General features: G+C 46.4%; 1 protein-coding gene across 1 annotated transcript in view; it reads left to right on the top strand.

The window, feature by feature from the left end:
- The window catches only part of TES (testin LIM domain protein), a 134,659-nt gene that overhangs the window by 60,881 nt on the left and 51,621 nt on the right, over window positions 1-22,157 (top strand). Inside the window, exon 2 of the mRNA XM_063927238.1 lies at window positions 6,640-6,725. Coding sequence (XP_063783308.1) covers window positions 6,640-6,725 — 86 coding nt within the window. The remainder of the gene's footprint in view (window positions 1-6,639; window positions 6,726-22,157) is intronic.

The raw sequence follows: 22,157 nt of genomic DNA, 5'->3' as shown, positions 1-22,157 counted from the left end.
ATGTGTCCTCTCACACGCATCGCAGGCAAAGAATACCGGCATAACAAGGCATTTTCGGGAGCCTGCAAACGCACGCTCCCACTATCTATCTATCCTATCTATCTAGTGGGAAGGGGTATCATAGCATGGGCTTTCTCTGGGATCAATTATGTCATGCCCCTTTTCCATGAGGGCATGCGCCTTATGTTCTTTATGTGAAAAATGGGGGGGCATTCTCTTTCTGGCACAGGGCACCAAAACATCTAGTTACAGCTCCGCTTATGCCCACACCAAGCACCCATACGTTATGTTCACCACTTTGGAATCCCACATCGACGCTGCAGAAATCTTTGGGATAATGGGGTGGTGGTCTTGTTCCTGGAGGCTTTCGCATGGGCAGTGGGCACTGACCAGAATCTACTGTTCCACGAGAGTGAGAAGGGGGCCCGCACAGAGACCGCACAGGCCCCCTCCTTTTTTAAACTGCCACCAGGCCAGCACCTGATGGGTTAAAGAGAACTCGCATTTGTATGCACCTTGGCCTGGATTTAGCCTACTGGGCGACTGGTGGGGCCATTGCTTACTTATACAGATCTGTTCCTTCAGGCAGTTCCTTCCATCAGAGCAGGTGGATAGAGAGAGTGATATACTGCAGATGGTATTTCAAGACTGTATGGCCCATACTTTTTTTATTGTGTATATCCACTGCAAAGCATGAGATGTAATAGCAGGATTACAGTGTACGCAACACTAATTAAAAACCATAAAAAAAATTGCTTCTCTTCGATGGAAAAGTCTGCTGATTTTAGTGTGAGCTAGGGAGGCCAATCCCGGGATCGGCAGGATCCCGGGATTTAAGCAAAAAAATGGCCAGGATTGGAAGCTTCAATCGTGGGGATTCCGGGATTTACTGGCCCCATTGTTTTGTTGTGTGTTTATTTTTTATTTTTTTAATGCCAGGCAGCATTGAGCTTCCCCAGGAGGCTCAGATGCTGCCCGGCTCTCTCCTCCTGGCTCCCCCCCTTCCCCTGGTAGTGCGTACATGATGTCAGAGGTCATGCTGCACAGAGGTCATGATGTCACAGGTCATGCAGCCACTCAAACCACACTTCGCCGCCCGCGAGCCCAGGGAGTATTTGGCTGGGCTGGGGTGGGCGGGTCTTCCTCCGAATCCCGGGATTTACCTTTTTTTTTTTTTTTTTCTCAATCCTGATACCTGGAATTGACCTACTTAGTGTGGGTTTAAAAACTATATTTTCACTTTTCTTTCTTTTTGCATTTCACTCCTCCAGTGAGGGAATTTACTAGGTGATTTTAATAGGTGAAAATCTGTCTCAATTTCAGGTGCTGAATCTATAAGATTATTTTTTATATTTTTAAATATTAATAAATGTGTGTTTTGGCCTGGAAGTACATCAATTTTGAATGTTTTTTCTTCGCTTTTTAAATTGATGACAAATGACCTTTAGTAATTTTTATATTATCTGTACTTGCCAGCCCTTTATTGTAATGTATATGAGTTGTATACAGTACCTTGGTATTGAGTATTATTGTACTCCCAGGGAAGCCACACCGTCTACCATAACCTTGGCACACCCAATCCTGTTAGTTGATAGGAGCCGCATAAATGGTTGCATCTGGTGTCTGCAGCTATTTACAGACTGGTAGCAAAATGCAAATAACTTTTCTCTGGACTTATTTTATGTTTGCATTTAACTCCGAATCGGGACTAATATATGTACTGCAGGGACGTTCGTTCAGTTAAATGGCAGGGGAGGCATCGGCTAGTACCAGAGCCAGGTTTACACACAATGTATGAGCCCAAGTGTTCATGTGGGCATTTTGCACAAGTACAGCAGTATATTCTGCTGGAAATTTATGAGTTTTGATTAGAAGTGTGCAGGAAAAGGTATACTTTATGTAGTCAAAACTCTGGCTTATACATTAGTATAACAAGAAAGGCTCTACCTCGCCTACCTCACCGCACGTCACTAATACTGTAAGTAAGAATTATGTAAAAAGCTGGGAAAGAGAAAGATAGGGATAATCTTCACAAAAACACTTGCCCCATTCAAGATATGTTATTGTAAATATGATCTCTATCCAGGTATACAGCGGCGCGCAATGCATGATGCAGAATATGTAGAAGTTGATTGCCAACTTTTCAGTGCTTTTATATCAATATTGTCTTATGTATGCACCCTGACGAAAAGTTTGATACAAAGCATTGCAATCAACACCACATTTTCTTTCATGAGATGGCTTCCTGTCACTAGCTATACCCCACCAGCCCTAACTATCGTCTGGCTTCTAGTTGCCATCAGAATGCCGATCCCACAATACTTTTATCCTTTCATACACTCCAGAGTAATCACACCCAGATAGTGCAGCTGTGTGTAGAACCGTTCCTGTAGGAAACGGCAGAATTCTAAACCCTTTCTGCCCCTTGTTCAAGGGAGTGTTCAGGACATCAGAACATGGCAAAATACCCTCTTTGCCACATACCCTTCCCCTTAGCTTTGCAATACCTGGCAAAGTGCACTCTTTACCTGGAAGAGATTTCCATTTTACTAACGCCCCCTCTCTTGCCTTTGCCAACTTTGGCGAACCAGCAGCCCCAGGCCTATGTGCCACTACAAAGTTGAAGTTTGCAACACCAGGAATCAATGCGTGACCCTGGCATTTCCCTCATTCGTATGCATTCACTGTAGCGAGGCGTGGTCGGTGACCAGGGTGAATTCCCTACAAAGTACGTAGTACTGGAGGGCCTCAACTACCCACTTAATGTGTTGACATTCCTGCACCACTGTTGAGTACTGTTTCTCTCTCTCTCAGCAGGAGTTTATGGCTGAGTAACAGAGTCAGTGTATCCTCATCCATCACCCTTTGAGACAATACTTCCCCCAGGCCTGTCCGGAAGACATCACTTTGCAAAAGAAACCTTTCTCTAAAATTAGGTGACTGCAGCACCGGTGCTGTACATACTGTAAGGCTTCTTTCAGATCCCTCTATGTGGACTCCGAGGATTTGGGCCAATCTAACGTGTGTTGTTTTTTGTTTTTTTTGTCTTTTAAAGGAAGTCTGTCAATGGACCGGCCCAAGTAGCAGAGTTTTGAATAAACTGTTGGTATTAACGGACTAAACCCAGAAAAGTCTGCAATTGGGACCTCCTTTCTTGTTTAGGCCAGTCACAGCTTCAACCTTTACCACCTGAGTTTTTAGGTTTCCCTGGCTAGGTACTTGGCCTCTGTCATGTCTGTTGCACATTTTACCATAAGGCTGTGGCATCTCAAAGACTTTAGAACAGCCTCCACCTTGGGAAGTTGGGATTCCCAGTCTTGACTGTGGATTACTATGTCATCAAGATAAAAGGTGGCATATTCTTGGTGAGGTTTCTACAGTTTGTTCATTGCCAGCTGGAATGTGGTTCATGCCCCATGCAGGCTAAAGAGCAACACTTGATACTGGAGCCTCCCTTCCAGTGTCAAAAAAAATTTTCAGTTTGGCTAAGGCAGTGAGTGGTATCTGCCAGTACCCCTGTAAGTCTACAGTAGTCAAATACTGACTACTGGCAAGATTCTCTACCAGCATCCACACGTGGCATTGAATGGGTGTTGAACCTGGACACCTTATTTAATGTCCTAAAGTAGTTGCAGAAGCGAATGGCTCCTGAGGGCTTTGTCACGAGGACTATGGGATTATACAGCTTGCTAGTGGGTTCTTCCACTAGTGTACCCCGAGTTGCAACTTGTCCTCTACCTCTCACTCAAATGTGGCCCTTCTTGCCTCTGGTGTTCTATACGCCCATTGCTAAACTTCAATTCCTGTTGTAACCATGTCATGCTCAATTAACTTGGTACGCCTTAGAACTACCAAAAAAATCCTTATTCTGATTCCGTGCGACCGTTTCCAACGCTTTTTGTTTTTGAGCTGGTGTCAGGGAGGACTCTGTGGGAACTTAGCAGTCCTCCGGTTTTCACCACTCTCATTAATGCCAGAGTTTTTACTCTGCAGTGAATACCTTCATTCAGAATGTAAAAGACTGCTTCGGACTGTTCCAGCTGCTTCACCAAGTGGTTGAGCCCATACAACTTTGCATAGACTCCCCTGGCAAATACTTTACTTTTTTTTTTTTTCAATGTTCACGTTGTTTGTACTGTAAATATAATCCTGTTTGTGCATCTGAAAAACTAACTGCACATCCCTCGTACACAAGGTAATGCAGCAGCTAGACAAAGTGAGCAACCAGGTAAAAATGGTTGGGCAGTGTGCATTTTGCATAATACTGGATTGGACAGATGACCTTGTAATTAGATACTACTTTCAGTGTGCTCTCCTAATGACTAGAAGTTGAACCTTACCAAGAGGCTACATTATTCCAATCCCTGCAGAGCTCAGAAAATTCAAGCCACAATCATCAGAAAGGGCCACAAAGCTTTAAATTCACTGTAATTCAGTATAATGAGATTATTTTAATATCCAGAAATATGTATCTAGTAGTTTTCTGTTGTATGTGACTTCATTAGGAAGTATTCTTCAGTGCACTTTGTAATATCTTACTAACAGTTTTAGGTTGTTGGTGTACAGTAGTTTTATTACTCCAGTTAACTCGCTAGTCTGTAGCAAAATGCTCTGTCCTAGCCAGGGGCATAAGTTTATACCAGTTGCCCAGAGTTTGGTGCCCAAAAAAGAGAAAAGAAAAAAAAAGGGAAAACAGGGTAAGAAAAAAAAAAAAAAGGGAAAACAAAGTGTGTGTGTGTGTGTGTGTGTGTGTGTGTGTGTGTTGAGTATCCCATATCCAAATATTCCAAAATACGGACTTTTTTGAGTGAGATAGTGAAAACTTTGTTTTCTGATGGCTCAATGTACACAAACTTTGTTTAATACACAAAGCTATTAAAAATATTGTATTAAATGACCTTCAGGCTGTGTGTATAAGGTGTATATGTAACATAAATGCATTCTGTGCTTAGATATAGGTCCCATCACCATGATATCTCATTATGGTATGCAATTATTCCAAAATACGGAAAAATCCCATATCCAAAATACCTCTGGTACCAAGCATTTTGGATAAGGGAGACTCAACCTGTATGTATGTATGTATGTATGTATTCTAATATAAACATACACAACTTACAAAATGATATAGATAGTGCTCACAGCCGGTCTACAGGGACCGGAACCCACAGTGAATTGGCAAGACTCAAGCTGTGCTGTGACTCAACCGCCTGCAGCATGCAGAATCCGCATTCACAGGCAGTTCCCATCTTGCAGTCCAGCGGCAGGTGCACCATCACTTGCTGCAGTGCAGGCTGAGTCATCCTGTCCCCTATTGCAGGGGTTAGCAGGGCTCCTGGGACAGACAGAGCCGATTAAGGGTGTGTACACACACTAAGATTTTTTCTTACGATTCTGACTATATAGTCAAAATCGTAAGAAAAGTTAGTGCAGATCGCAAGGTGAAAGTCACCTTGCGATCCCGAGCCGATGCGCGGTCTGCATCGCAAGAATAGATAGACTGTGCAGGCAAGTAAATTTTGACTATCTCCTATAGAAGGGATGGTCTTCAGTATGCCGAATGTCGGGATCCCGGCGCACAGTATACCGGCGCCGGGATCCCGACACACCGACAGATATTCTCCCTCGTGGGGGTACACGACCCCCCTGGAGGGAGAATAAATAGCGTGGCGCGCCCGCAAGGGGCTCCTTTGCGCTCGCCACACTGTCGGTATGCCGGCAGTCGGGCTCCCGGCGCCGGTATGCTGGTCGCCGGGAGCCCGGCCGCCGGCATACCATACTACACCCCTATAGAAGAGATAGTCAAAATTGACATTTAGCCAAAATCGCAGGGTCAGTATCGCAAGCACACTCATTATGTGCTTGCGATGCTGACTATGTGCCGACCTAGCCCCTGTCGCATAGCCTGAATCTCACCGTGTGTACGGGTCCTAACTCTGCAGCGGCTCCATGGGAAGAGCTGTGGTCACACTTGGATCCTGCTGTAAACCACACAGGTGCTGCTGTACAGGCAGGTGACCCTTCAAAGCTTGGAGTTATGTTCTCATAGCTTTTCTATAAAGCCACTTAGATTTTATGTGTACAAGCACTTTGCACTTTTTATTGCATTTTGTGATCCCACTTGCCTAATCTGTAATGCTCTCTGTACACAATGTGTCCTCCTGCCTTTGTAGCTGTAGTGAATGAATGAGTCTCCAAACCTACTGTACACAGCTTTATTTTCAGCTTTCCAGCAAATAATCCCACTGCTAACTGGCTAAAGGGAAATCTAATTTTATATAGCCTTGCATACTCGTACAATACATTCATTACCTTTAATAGTCTCTATTTACTGGCAAAATCTATTTTTAACGCTATCAATAAATCCAGTACATCCTTACTAATTTCTTGCCTCTACCTCAAAGCTAGAAATCCTATTTTATAGTGCTATATATCAAGGACAAAAGGAAGTGCAACGACTGAGGCTGACATATGTATTTGCACTGTTTTGTTATCGAAGTAAAATTGTTACTTGAATGCTGGGGACATTCTCCTCAAGAACTGTCCAGGTAAGCATAGAAACTTGCAAATCTTTTCACACTGATATTAAGTATTTAATGTGGAATATTTGTATTTTTTTTTTTTTTGTTCATATGACAGATGACGTTGGGCCATGAAGAAGGATCTGGAGCTCCGTGCTTAAAATGTAAGGATAAGTGTGAGGGATTTGAACTTCACTTTTGGAGGTAAGTGTCACACAGGGCTAGTCTCTCAGTCCTTCTGTAAGGCAGGTTTACTTTATGGTTTCCCACAAGATTTGCTGTTTTTGTAATATCTAAACTTTGTTTCTCTGACGTCCTAGTGGATGCTGGGAATTCCGTAAGGACCATGGGGAATAGACGGGCTCCGCAGGAGACTGGGCACTCTAAAAGAAAGATTAGGTACTATCTGGTGTGCACTGGCTCCTCCCTCTATGCCCCTCCTCCAGACCTCAGTTAGATTTCTGTGCCCGGCCGAGCTGGATGCACACTAGGGGCTCTCCTGAGCTCCTAGAAAGAAAGTATATGTTAGGTTTTTTATTTTACAGTGAGACCTGCTGGCAACAGGCTCACTGCAACGAGGGACTAAGGGGAGAAGAAGCGAACCTACCTGCTTGCAGCTAGCTTGGGCTTCTTAGGCTACTGGACACCATTAGCTCCAGAGGGATCGACCGCAGGACCCGTCCTTGGTGTTCGTTCCCGGAGCCGCGCCGCCGTCCCCCTTACAGAGCCAGAAGCATGAAGATGGTCCGGAAAATCGGCGGCACAAGACTTCAGTCTTCACCAAGGTAGCGCACAGCACTGCAGCTGTGCGCCATTGCTCCTCATACACACTTCACACTCCGGTCACTGAGGGTGCAGGGCGCTGGGGGGGGGCGCCCTGAGCAGCAATAAAAACACCTTGGCTGGCAAAATAATCACAATATATAGCCCCAGAGGCTATATATGTGATAATTACCCCTGCCAGAATCCATAAAAAAGCGGGAGAAAAGTCCGCGAAAAAGGGGCGGAGCTATCTCCCTCGGCACACTGGCGCCATTTTCTCTTCACAGTGTAGCTGGAAGACAGCTCCCCAGGCTCTCCCCTGTAGTTTTCAGGCTCAAAGGGTTAAAAAGAGAGGGGGGGACACTATAAATTTAGGCGCAATATTGTTTATACAAGCAGCTATTGGGGAAAATTCACTCAGTGATAGTGTTTATCCCTACATTATATAGCGCTCTGGTGTGTGCTGGCATACTCTCTCTCTGTCTCCCCAAAGGGCTGTGTGGGGTCCTGTCCTCAGTCAGAGCATTCCCTGTGTGTGTGCGGTGTGTCGGTACGGCTGTGTCGACATGTTTGATGAGGAGGCTTATGTGGAGGCAGAGCAGATGCCGATAAATGGGATGTCGCCCCCTGTGGGCCGACACCAGAGTGGATGGATAGGTGGAAGGTATTAACCGACAGTGTCAACTCCTTACATAAAAGGCTGGATGACGTAACAGCTATGGGACAGCCGGCTTCTCAGCCCGCGCCTGCCCAGGCGTCTCAAAGGCCATCAGGGGCTCAAAAACGCCCGCTCCCTCAGATGGCAGACACAGATGTCGACACTGAGTCTGACTCCAGTGTCGACGAGGTTGAGACATCTACACAATCCACTAGGAACATCCGTTACATGATCCCGGCAATAAAAAATGTGTTACACATTTCTGACATTATCCCAAGTACCACTAAAAAAGGGTTTTATGTTTGGGGAGAAAAAGCAGGCAGTGTTTTGTTCCCCCATCAAATGAGTGAATGAAGTGTGAAAAAGCGTGGGTTCCCCCGATAAGAAACTGGTAATTTCTAAAAAGTTACTGATGGCGTACCTTTTCCCGCCAGAGGATAAGTTACGCTGGAAGATATCCCCTAGGGTGGATAAGGCGCTCACACGTTTGTCAAAAAAGGTGGCACTGCCGTCTTAGGATACGGCCACTTTGAAGGTACCTGCTGATAAAAAGCAGGAGGCTATCCTGAAGTCTGTATTTACACACTCAGGTACTAGACTGAGACCTGCAGATAGTGCTGCTGCAGCGTGGTCTGTAACCCTGTCAAACAGGGATACTATTTTGCGAACATAAGTCGTCGTCTTCTATATGAGGGATGCACAGAGGGATATTTTGCCGGCTGGCATCCAGAATTAATGCAATGTCCATTCTGTCAGGAGGGTATTAGAGACCCGACACTGGACAGGTGATGCTGACTTTAAAAGGCACATAGAGCCTTATAAGGGTGAGGAATTGTTTGGTGATGGTCTCTGGGACCTCGTATCCACAGCAACAGCTGGGAAGAAAAAATTTTACCTCAGGTTTCCTCACAGCCTAAGAAAGCACTGTATTATCAGGTACAGTCCTTTCGGCTTCAGAAAAGCAAGCGGGTCAAAGGCGCTTCCTTTCTGCACAGCGACGAGGGAAGAGGGAAAAAGCTGCACCAGTCAGCCAGTTCCCAGAATCAAAATTCTTCCCCCGCTTCCTCTGAGTCCACCGCATGACGCGGGGGCTCCACAGGCGTAGCCAGGTACGGTGGGGGGCCGCCTCAAAAATTTCAGCGATCAGTGGGCTCGCTCACAGGTGGATCCCTGGATCCTTCAAGTAGTATCTCAGGGGTACAGGCTGGAATTCGAGGCGTCTCCCCCCCGCCGTTTCCTCAAATCTGCCTTGCCGACAACTCCCTCAGGCAGGGAGGCTGTGCTAGAGGCAATTCACAAGCTGTATTCCCAGCAGGTGATAGTCAAGGTGCCCCTACTTCAACAAGGACGGGGTTACTATTCCACACTGTTTGTGGTACCGAAACAGGACGGTTCGGTTGAGACCCATTTTAAATTTGAAATCCTTGAACACGTATATAAAAAAATTCAAGTTCAAGATGGAATCGCTCAGGGCGGTTATTGCAAGCCTGGAGGAGGGGGATTACATGGTATCCCTGGACATCAAGGATGCTTACCTACAGGTCCCCATTTACCATCCTCACCAGGAGTACCTCAGATTTGTGGTACAGGATTGCCATTACCAATTCCAAACACTGCCGTTTGGACTGTCCACGGCACCGAGGGTCTTTACCAAGGTAATGGCAGAAATGATGATACTCCTTCGAAAAAAAGGGAGTTTTTAATTATCCCGTACTTGGACGATCTCCTTATAAAGGCGAGGTCCATGGAGCAGTTGTTGGTCGGAGTAGCACTATCTCTGGAAGTGCTACAACAGCACGGATGGATTCTATACATTCCAAAGTCACAGCTGGTTCCTACCACACGCCTGCTGTTCCTGGGGATGGTTCTGGACACAGAACAGAAAAAAGTGTTTCTCCCGCAGGAGAAAGCCAAGGAGCTGTCATCTCTAGTCAGAGACCTCCTGAAACCAAAACAGGTATCGGTGCATCACTGCACACGAGTCCTGGGAAAAATGGTAGCTTCTTACGAAGCAAAATTCCATTCGGCAGGTTCCATCCAAGAACCTTTCAGTGGGACCTCTTGGACAAGTGGTCGGAATTGCATCTACAGATGCATCGGCTGATAACCCTGTCTCCAAGGACCAGGGTATCTCTACTGTGGTGGCTACAGAGTGCTCATCTTCAAGAGGGCCGCAGATTCGGCATACAGGACTGGGTCCTGGTAACCACGGATGCCAGCCTTCGAGGCTGGGGGGCAGTCACACAGGGAAGAAATTTCCAAGGACTTTGGTCAAGTCAGGAGTCGTCCCTACACATAAATATTCTGGAACTGAGGGCCATTTACAATGCCCTAAGTCTGGCAAGGCCTCTGCTTCAAAACCAGCCGGTACTGATCCAATCAGACAACATCACGGCAGTCGCCCATGTAAACCGACAGGGCGGCACAAGAAGCAGGATGGCGATGGCAGAAGCCACAAGGATTCTCCGATGGGCGGAAAATCACGTCTTAGCACTGTCAGCAGTGTTCATTCCGGGAGTGGACAACTGGGAAGCAGACTTCCTCAGCAGACACGACCAACACCCGGGAGAGTGGGGACTTCATCCAGAAGTCTTCCAACTGTTGGTAAACCGTTGGGAAAGGCCACAGGTGGACATGATGGCGTCCCGCCTAAACAAAAAACTAGATATTGCGCCAGGTCAAGGGACCCTCAGGCAATAGCTGTGGACGCTCTAGTGACACCGTGGGTGTACCAGTCGGTTTATGTATTCCCTCCTCTGCCTCTCATACCAAAGGTACTGAGAATAATAAGAAAACGAGGAGTAAGAACGATACTCGTGGTTCCGGATGGGCCAAGAAGAGCTTGGTACCCAGAACTTAAAGAAATATCAGAGGACCCATGGCCTCTACCGCTCAGACAGGATCTGCTACAGCAGGGGCCCTGTCTGTTCCAAGACTTACCGCGGCTGCGTTGGACGGCATGGCGGTTGAATTCCGGATCCTAAAGCAAAAGGGCATTCCGGAGGAAGTCATTCCTACGCTGATAAAAGCCAGGAAACCATTATCACCGTATTTGGCGAAAATATGTTGCGTAGTGTGAGGCCAGGAAGGCCCCAACAGAGGAATTTCAGCTGGGTCGTTTTCTGCACTTCCTACAGTCAGGAGTGACTATGGGCCTAAATTTGGGTTCCATTAAGGTCCAGATTTCGGCTCTGTCGATTTTTCTTCCAGAAAGAACTGGCTTCACTGCCTGGAGTTCAGACATTTGTAAAGGGAGTGCTACATATTCAGCCCCTTTTTTGTGCCTTCTGTGGCACCTTGGGATCTCAACGTGGTGTTGAGTTTCTTAAAATCACATTGGTTTGAGCCACTTAAAACTGTGGATTTGAAATATCTCACGTGGAAAGTGGTCATGTTATTGGCCTTGGCTTCGGCCAGGCGTGTGTCAGAATTGGCGGCTTTGTCATGTAAAAGCCCTTATCTGATTTTCCATATGGATAGGGCAGAATTGAGGACTCGTCCCCAGTTTCTTCCTAAGGTGGTATCAGCTTTTCACTTGAACCAACCTATTGTAGTGCCTGCGGCTACTAGGGACTTGGAAGATTCCAAGTTACTGGACGTAGTCAGGGCCTTAAAAATTTATATTTCCAGGACGGCTGGAGTCAGGAAAACTGACTCGTTTTTTATCCTGTAGGCACCCAACAAAATAGGTGCTCCTGCTTCTAAGCAGACTATTGCTCGCTGAATTAGTAGCACAATTCAGCTGGAGCATTCTGCGGCTGGATTGCCGCATCCTAAATCAGTAACAGTCCATTCCACGAGGAAAGTGGGCTCATCTTGGGCGGCTGCCCGAGGGGTCTCGGCTTTACAACTTTGCCGAGCTGCAACTTGGTCAGGGGCAAACACGTTTGCTAAATTCTACAAATTTGATACCCTGGCTGAGGAGGACCTTGAGTTCTCTCATTCGGTGCTGCAGAGTCATCCGCACTCTCCCGCCCGTTTGGGAGCTTTGGTATAATCCCCATGGTCCTTAGGGAGTTCCCAGCATCCACTAGGACGTCAGAGAAAATAAGATTTTACTCACCGGTAAATCTATTTCTCGTAGTCCGTAGTGGATGCTGGGCGCCCATCCCAAGTGCGGATTGTCTGCAATACTTGTATATAGTTATTGCCTAACTAAAGGGTTATTGTTGAGCCATCTGTTGAGAGGCTCAGTTATATCTCATACTGTTAACTGGGTATAGTATCACGAGTTATACGGTGTGATTGGTGTGGCTGGTATGAGTCTTACCCGGGATTCAAAATCTTTCCTTATTGTGTCAGCTCTTCCGGGCACAGTATCCTAACTGAGGTCTGGAGGAGGGGCATAGAGGGAGGAGCCAGTGCACACCAGATAGTACCTAATCTTTCTTTTAGAGTGCCCAGTCTCCTGCGGAGCCCGTCTATTCCCCATGGTCCTTACGGAATTCCCAGCATCCACTACGGACTACGAGTAATAGATTTACCGGTGAGTAAAATCTTATTTTTCATTGTCTTCAGTTACACATGCCAGTGGCCTAATTAAACTAGTTATGTGTTCTAAAGACACGCTCACACCTAATGTGCTACATCCCAAAGGTAAAAGTTAAAACTATGACTAAGAGACCATGGGGTCTATTCATGAAGCAGTGAAAAGTGAGCAGAAGTGAGCCAATGGAGAAGTTGCCCATGGCAACCAATCAGCTGCTCCGTACAATTTTATAGTATGCAAATTATAAATGTTAATTCAATGCTGATTGGTTGTGAGGGGCCACTTCTCCACTGGCTCACTTCTCCACACTTTTTACTGCTTCATGAATAGATCCCCTAATGACTAAAACACTTATCAGAAGTGTCCTACCCTTACTGTACTTTTAAATTTCTCTGGCTGGGTCCACAGGATAACATTGGGATATTGTCGAGCGACAGCGAAAATGGCACCAACACGGTCACGAGCTTTGTGGCTTCCCAGGATGCATTGGGGCCTTCACCATATAGTCCCGCCCACTGACTCAGATCAGTTTTTTTGCTTGGTGCGGCAGGAAGCCGCATGGTCACAGGGCTGCCTCAAGTTTTTATTATTTTATTTTTATAGACTTACTATATTGTTTTTTTGAGCGACTTATCTTAACAGCGTCTTAAACGCATTCTTGAAAGAGTCGCTCCAACAACTCCCCACCGAGTCGCAACAACGCTTACCTTCGAGTATCAGTGCTGTCTCGACGGGCGTCTGTGTCGGATGTTCTAGCAGGTCCAGCAGACGTAACCAGGCTGGTGCCGGAGCATGGGGAGACGGTGAGTCTATGGACTTCCTCTTACTAGAGGGGTCAGGACACAGCTACACTGATTTGGTGGAGACTACAAACAGTGTGATGTGCCGAACATCTAGAGTGCGACAGCGCTACGCTCCGGGGATCATAGGCGCCAGGAATAGGTAGAGGCCGCGATCCTGGGAGTTTAAGTCAACGGGGATTCAGACGCTCTCCTGGCCGTCCCTGCTCAGAGTTCATGGCCTGTTCCCACGGGTTTCTCGTTTCATGAACTAAATGACCTTACTTCCGGCTCAGACGCTACCACGAGGGTACTCGGTCGCAGCTTAGATGCTGCGGTTGTGTACACTGGAGATAAACCCGCCGAGACCGAGTCGCAGGCCTTAGCGTCTGCATACACGTGGAAGTCGCTCGGCGTCCGTGTCCGTTATCAGTCATCAAGAGCAACAGTGTACACCAGTAGCGTCTGAATCCACTCAGCGTCTTACGAGCTTATTTGCTTGGATATGGAAGTGTGGTGAGTCTTCCTGTATCCCGCTCTACGGAGGCAGGGTATACAGTACTAAAAATTCTCTCTACTTCTTAGTATGCATTGTTCATTTTTAGTACCTATTGCATATGAGACCTGTATATTACTGTGTTTTCTGCATGCTATGTTGAAAAAAGAACCAGTTTAAAACAGAAGTACAATTTTCCTACTTATGTATAAGTTGTTATGGAGGTTGTATTCTCATATGGCAATGTCTAATGCTTTAACATGTGACTGACTGCTAGTATGTGTGCTGACTTTTCTGTGTAATGTCAGTCCTGTTCTGACCCTCAAATCAGGTGCACTGTGGTCAGATTGATCTCACCTCTATATACTGACATATAGGGTGTTTTTCAGTCACAAATTGTGTAGTCAATAACAGGTTAATACCATGTCTGTGAGCTGCAAAAGTGATGAGTAGAATTTATCAAGCACTTCTACAGCCCTAACATGCTTATCTTGTAAGTCAGGGGTAATTGATATGAATCAATTGGTCACTTATGAGGGTTTATGTGCAAACTGTTGCGCTTTTCAGCGAAGTAAAAATGTTCGCAAAGACTCTATCTTCAATAGCGGACAGGTTAGCTCCGGTAGCATCACCTCAAGGGTTAGGTTACACTATGAACCCATACATGCAGCTCCCTTCCTATGGTTTGGTTCCAGTAGCCTCTACAAGCAACCAAGGGACAGGTAAGACTAAGACCGATACGTCTGTGTGGCAGACTACACAAGATGATACATCGGATGATGATGATACAATAGATTCAACTCCGTATGATCAGTCGCAGAGCTTTAGTTCAGAAGATGTAGCTGAACTTATTAATGCTGTGAAGGTTGTTCTCTCGTTGGAAGAGCCAGCCAAGACAGTATTAAAAGCTAAAGCACCTGTATTTATTTAAACGAACAAAATCAGTGAAAGCTGAATTCCCAGCGTCAGATGAGCTGACGGAAATGATGGATGAGTCTTGGGCAACGCCCAGTAAAAAGTATAAGATTCCTAAGAGATGGGATTCTTATTATCCATTTCCTGCTGTGGATTGTTCGAAAAGAGAAGTTCCTCCAAAAGTAGATGCACATGTTCTGCGACTCGTGCATAAATCTGCTTTACCACTGTCATCTACCTCATTGAATGATGTCACAGACAGAAGGGTAGAGAGCCTTTGAAAAATATTTTTTCTTTAGTAGGAGCAGTGGTAAGACCTGCTATGGCTTCGGCCTGGGTAGCAAAGGCAATGGGCGAATGGATAGAGGAACTAGAGAATGACATCCCTTCTCCTACTAGGGAGCAAGAGGATCGTTTTTGCCGTTTAAAACAATCTGCCCAGTATTTGGAAGAAGCAGCAATTGATGTAGGTACAGTTGCTTCTAACGCTTCAGCCTTGACAGTAGTCGCTCGCAGAGCAGTTTGGCTACATACCTGGAAGGCAGATGCGGAATCCAAGAAAGAATTGGAAGCATTGCCTTTTGTCGGTAATATATTATTTGGAAAACCTTTATCGGATATCCTAGAATCAGAGGCTGAATCGAAAAAGGTCAGATTTCCGGCTGCTTATAACCCTAAATCCAAGGGTTTAAAATTTCGCTCATTTCGTTGGCAAAGCGAAAGCTAAAGAGGAGCTTAAGCAACCCCAGTTTAAATCCAGGGGTAGGAAGCAGTGGGCTAGCAAAAAGCCAGCTTCCAAACCTGAACAGAAACCGTCAGCCTGAAGAGATGGGCCTCCGCCTGGAGGATTCCAGGGTTGGGGGCCGACTCCTTCTTCTTTTTGCACACATATGGCAACAGTCAACAGCAGATGCTTGGGTGCAGAAGGTAGTATCTCAGGGGTATAGAGTCGAAGGCCAATGCCCTGCAAGAAGCAGTCCAAAAATTACTGCAGTCAGGTGTGATTGTCCTAGTACCTCAATCACAAAGGGGACAGGGGTTTTACTCCAATCTATTTCTAATCCAGAAACCAAATGGGTCATATCGACCAATTCTAAATCTGAAAATGTTGAATCCCGAAGTTCCACATATGGATCCCGAAGTTCCACATGGAGACGTTACGCTCCATAATGTTGGCTATGGAACCGGGAGATTACATGGTATCTCTGGATGTACGGAATGCTTACCTGCATGTGCCTATAGCACTGTCGCATCAGTGTTACCTCAGGTTTGCCATCCTCCAGGAACATTTCCAGTTCCAAGCTCTGCCTTTCGGGCTAGCTACAGCACCCAGGGTGTTTACCAAGATCATGGTGGTTATGGCAGCTTGTCTGCGCAAACAGGGGATAAGAATATTCCCATACCTAGATGACCTGTTAATCTTAGCACAGTCCCAAGGTTTACTGTTGAGCCATCTTCAACAAACGATAGTTTGTTTACAGAAACACGGGTGGCTCATAAATTGGGAAAAGTCGTCCCTGAATCCGTCACAGCGGATGGTTCATTTGGGAGCCATATTGGATTCAAACCTACAGAAAGTTCTCTTACCAGAGAAAAAGATAGTCAAGGTGCAGGTCATGGCTCAGAAAGCGTTGCAAGCCCAGACAATGTCAGTCCATGCAGCAATGCGACTGTTGGATCTGATGGTATCAACCTTAGACATGGTGCAATATGCGCAATTCCACTCCAGACCGATGCAGCACCTTATTCTGACCAAATGGAACGGAAATCGTCAAACGATAGAGAAGCAGATGATAAAGATTCCAGTAAGCGTAAAAAGGTCTCTAGTGTGGTGGCTACAGACAGACCATTTAAACAAGGGGAGACCCTTTTGGATAAAAGAGTGGCAAGTCCTGACAACAGATGCCAGCCTGCAGGGCTGGGGGGCGGTACTCAGAAGCCTATGGTTTCAAGGAAAATGGACCGCAAGGGAAAGTCGCCTGCCAATAAATCTGTTAGAAATAAGAGCCATTTACTTGGCTCTGGTTCAGGCAAAGGACAATCTACAAGGAAGACCAGTCCAGATCCGCTCAGACAATGCGACGGCAGTAGCATACCTCAATTATCAAGGAGGAACTCACAGCAAGAGATTGATGGAGGAAGTAACTTCCATTCTAAAATGGGCAGAACTCCATCTCCCGGCATTGTCAGCAGTATTTGTCCCGGAGGTACTAAACTGGAAAGCGGACTTTCTCAGTCGGCACACCATTCAGGAAACCGAATGGGCACTACACCCAGAAGTGTTTCAGACACTGGTGAACAGATGGGGTCTACCAGAAATAGACCTTATGGCGTCTCGTCTGAACAACAAAGTTCCAAGGTATGGAGCGAGAACAAGGGACCCAGGAGCGGTCCTTGTAGACGCACTGTCAGTAGAATGGAGGTTTCAGCTGGCGTATCTGTTCCTGCCAATATCTCTGTTACCCAGAGTAGTGAGACAGATAAAACAGGCAAAAGGAGCAATCATTCTAATAGCTCCAGCTTGGCCAAGAAGGCATTGGTACACAGATCTGTTGAGAATGTCCATGGAAGCACTGATACTGCTCCCTCAACGTCCAGATCTGCTAATGCAGGGTCCTTGTTGTCACAGTCATCTGGATCGCCTGTCTTTGACGGCATGGCTGTTGAAACCTCTATCTTAGAGGCTAAAGGATTTTCGAAACAAGTAATCCAAACTATGCTTAGAGCAAGAAAGCCTTCTTCGGCCCGTGTGTATCATAGAATATGGCAAACCTATATTCATTGGTGTACTGGAAAAAATTTAAATCCGAGATCTTTTAAAGTAGCTAGGATTTTGGATTTCCTTCAGGCAGGATTGGATAAAGGGTTGAAAGTTGCTTCCTTGAGGGTTCAAGTTTCAGCGTTAACTGTATGGTTTAAGCAGAAGATTGCTGATTTACAGGATGTACGTACATTTTTCAAGGAGTAGTACATATTCAACCTCCATTTGTTCCTCCTGCAGCTCCCTGGGATTTGAATTTAGTTCTTAAATTTCTCCAGGGTCCTCTGTTTGAACCACTTGAGAGAGCAGATCTTAAGTGGTTAACGGTTAAAGTTCTTTTTTTTACTGGCAATGGCGTCAGCCAGAAGAGTGTCAGATTTAGGAGCATTATCATGTAAGTCTCCTTTCCTAAGTTTTTTTTCCAGACAGAGCAGTTCTCAGAACGAGATCTAGCTATCTTCCAAAGGTGGTATCAAAGTTTCACCTGAATGAAGAGATTGTAGTCCCAGCTTTTCAGGTATCGGGACTATCTGCGGGAGAAGCGTTGCTGGACGTGGTCCGGGCTTTAAGAATCTACATAGATCGTACTAGTGCCATCAGGAAAACAGATTCTCTCTTCATCCTCTACGGATTCCATAGAAGAGGATGGCCTGCTAGTAAACGGACGCTGGCGAGATGGCTCCGAATGGTAATATCAGAAGCTTATTCTCATGCAGATCTCCCTATTCCGGCTAATGTCTCTGCACACTCTACACGTAAGGTAGGTCCTTCTTGGGCAGCACAACAGGGTGCTTCAGCAGAATAGATATGTAGGGCAGCTACATGGTCTTCCATAAACACATTCATTAGACATTATGCCTTGGATACTTTTGCCTCTCATGACGCAGACTTCGGGCGAAAGGTCCTCCTGTGTAATCAGGAGCGTCCCCACCACTAAAATGGCTTTGGGAATCCCAATGTTATCTTGTGGACCCAGCCAGAGAAATATACGTTATGGTAAGAACTTACCGTTGATAACGTGATTTCTCTTATGTCCACAGGGATCCCACCCTGACGCATCTGATTTGAGGATCTAGACAATCACTAAAACCTCTTCCTCCTTGTATGGAAGGGTGTGCATGTGTGTTCTTATCGCCTAAACAGGTCTCTGCCTGATGTGCCTGCCTAAAATCGCTGTGGAAAGAACTGATCTGACTGAGTCAGTGGGCGGGACTATATGGTGAAGGCCCCAATGCATCCTGGGAGGCCAGAAAGCTCGTGACCGTGTTGGTGCCATTTTCGCTGTCGCTCGACAATATTCCAATGTTATCCTGTGGATACCTGTGGACATAAGAGAAATCACGTTATCAACGGTAAGTTCTTACCATAACATGTCTGTGTGTATATGTATGTATGTATGTGTGTGTATATGTATGTATGATATGATATGATATTTATATTAGTCCCACACTCTCACCCGACACAGATAACGGCTGGGGTGCCAAATCAAAGCCTGATCCAATCACGGGGTCAGACTCATAGTACAATACAGTATTTCTCCACATTACAGTGGAAAAAGATAGCACTCTCCAGACTTGCGTGATTTGATGTAAATATTAAAGTCATTTATTCAAAGGATTGGTTCCATGTAACTTCATGTCACAAAAAAATACAGAAAGGGCTCACCAACGTTTCGGTCCTGTGCTTGGACCTTTCTCAAGATATATGCCAGTCAATATACAGTCAAAGGCAGCAGTAACATCCTCAGCAGCATTGGATAGGAACCAGGACCTATATATTAAATGTCCTTCTTGCGACTCTATCTGCAGAAGTGATGACTAATAAACGGTCAGAGTTTTGCTCAAGATAGATAATGCTGGTTGGCAAGGAGATTAAATGCAGCGTGCCATAGTGAAGCATGGTGTTAGACTGAGTAGAAGTCAGTATGTGAGAGGGTGAAACAAGATATCTCTTAACATGCAACTTGTGATTCCTGTTACTGTGCCTGTCTGGGTACTGCCTGTTAATGGGAGTCCCTTATGACTATAAGTAGGAGCTCTCTTATAGTTGGCTTATAGTTGGCTCCTGTAGTTCTTGAGATGGATTTTACCATTTCTCAAACTTGCTGCAAAGGTATAGAGAAACTTGGAAATTTGCAGACCTCTGCATAATCGCATTTAAAGTGTGCAGCCCCCATGAACAAAGACATTATTTTAACCTGTCTACAGGATCTGTAGTATGTTATCATGGAAATGTTAATGTTATTTCTCTTACGTCCTAGAGGATGCTGGGGACTCTGTAAGGACCATGGGGTATAGACGGGCTCTGCAGGAGACATGGGCACTCTAAAGACTTTAGATGGGTGTGCACTGACTCCTCCCTCTATGCCCCTCCTCCAGACCTCAGTTGTATCCTGTGCCCAGAGGAGACTGGGTGCACTGCAGGGGAGCTCTACTGAGTTTCTCTGTAAAATTCTTTTGTTAGGTTTTTTATTTTCAGGGAGCACTGCTGGCAACAGGCTCCCTGCATCATGGGACTGAGGGGAGAGAAGCAGACCTACTTAAATGATAGGCTCTGCTTCTTAGGCTACTGGACACCATTAGCTCCAGAGGGTCGGAACGCAGGTCTCACCCTCGCTGTTCGTCCCGGAGCCGCGCCGCCGTCCTCCTCACAGAGCCGGAAGACAGAAGCTGGGTGAGTATGAGAAGATAGAAGACTTCAAAGGCGGCAGAAGAGTTTGGATCTTCTATGAGGTAACGCGCAGCCATTGCTCCCAACACACACACACACTGGCGGCACTGTATGGCTGCAGGGCGCAGCAATTATTAACCTTCTAGGGACACTGGCAGAGCTATATACTGTGGAGGCAGTATATGGCAAAAAACCCTGCCAGTATAAAGATTTGAGCGGGATCGAAGCCTGCCGGTGAGGGGGCGGAGCTTGTTCCCTCAGCACTAACCAGCGCCATTTTCTCCACAGCACGCTGCAGAGAAGCAGACTCCCCGGACTCTCCCCTGCTGAACACATACAGAGGGCAAAAAAGAGGGGGGGGCACATTAATTTGGCGCAGTGAGTATATTTATAAAAGCGCTGTACTGACTGGGATTTTATTCCGGTATCCGGTGGCGCTGGGTGTGTGCTGGCATACTCTCTCTCCAAAGGGCCTTATTGGGGGACTGTCTCCATATATATCCCTGAGTGTGTTGGGGTGTCGGTACGTGTGTGTCGGCATGTCTGAAGCGGAAGGCTCATCTAAGGAGAGGAGGTTGAGCAGATGATTGTGGTGTCTCCGTCGGCGACGCCAACACCTGATTGGCTGGATATGTGGAATGTTTTAAATGCAAATGTGTCTTTATTACATAAGAGAATGGACAAAGCAGAGTCCAGAGAAAAGACAGGGAGTCAAGCCATGGCTTTGGCTGTATCACAGGGCCCTCCAGGGTCTCAAACGTCCCCTGTCCCTAGTAGCAGACACGGATTCTGACTCCAGTGTCGACTACGATGATGCGAGGTTGCACCCAAGGGTGGCCAAAAGTATTCATTATATCATTATTGCAATAAAATATGATTTACATATCACAGATGACCAATCTGTCCCTGACACAAGGGTATGCATGTTTAAGGAAAAGAAACCTGAGGTAACCTTTCCCCCATCTCATGAGCTGAACGCGTTATTTGAAAAGGCTTGGGAAACTCCAGACAAGAAACTGCAGATTCCCAATAGAATTCTTATGGCGTACCCTTTCCCTGCACAGGACAGGTTACGGTGGGAATACTCGCCCATGGTGGACAAGGCTTTAACGCGCTTGTCCAAAAAGGTGGCGCTACCATCTCCAGAAATAGCGTCTGCTTGGGTTTGTAGCGCTGTAGCAACTTGTGCAGATACCTTGTCATCTGACATTGATACCCTAGATAGGGATAGCATTTTATTGACCTTAGGTCATATTAAAGACGCAGTCTTATATATGAGAGACGCTTCCAGAGACGTTGGGCTGTTAGGTTCAAGAGCCAACGCCATGGCGATTTCTGCTAGGTGAGCCCTGTGGAACCGTCAATGGACTGGTGATGCCGACTCAAAGAGGCATATGGAAGTTTTGCCTTACAAGGGTGAGGTTTTATTTGGGGAAGGTCTCGCGGACCTGGTTTCCACAGCTACTGCGGGTAAATCTACTTTCTCTAACGTCCTAGTGGATGCTGGGGACTCCGTAAGGACCATGGGGAATAGACGGGCTCCGCAGGAGACAGGGCACTCTAAGAAAGAATTAGGACTACTGGTGTGCACTGGCTCCTCCCTCTATGTCCCTCCTCCAGACCTCAGTTAGAATCTGTGCCCGGACAGAGCTGGGTGCACTTTAGTGAGCTCTCCTGAGCTTGCTAATAAGAAAGTATTTTGTAAGGATTTTTTATTTTCAGAGAGATCTGCTGGCAACAGACTCTCTGCTACGTGGGACTGAGGGGAGAGAAGCAAACCTACTAACTGCGGATAGGTCGTGCTTCTTAGGCTACTGGACACCATTAGCTCCAGAGGGATCGAACACAGGAACTCACCCTTGGTCGTCCGATCCCGGAGCCGCGCCGCCGTCCCCCTCGCAGAACCAGAAGGCAGAAACCGGCGAGAGAAGCAAGAAGACTTCAAAATCGGCGGCAGAAGACTCCTGTCTTCATATGAGGTAGCGCACAGCACTGCAGCTGTGCGCCATTGCTCCCACATTAAACCCGCACACTCCGGTCACTGTAGGGTGCAGGGCGCAGGGGGGGGGGGGCGCCCTGGGCAGCAATTGAGTACCTCCTGGCATA

Source organism: Pseudophryne corroboree, chromosome 6, assembly GCF_028390025.1.
Source record: "Pseudophryne corroboree isolate aPseCor3 chromosome 6, aPseCor3.hap2, whole genome shotgun sequence".
Taxonomy (NCBI): domain Eukaryota; kingdom Metazoa; phylum Chordata; class Amphibia; order Anura; family Myobatrachidae; genus Pseudophryne; species Pseudophryne corroboree.
Note: the sequence above shows the minus strand (reverse complement) of the source record. Positions and strands in the feature narration are given on the sequence as shown.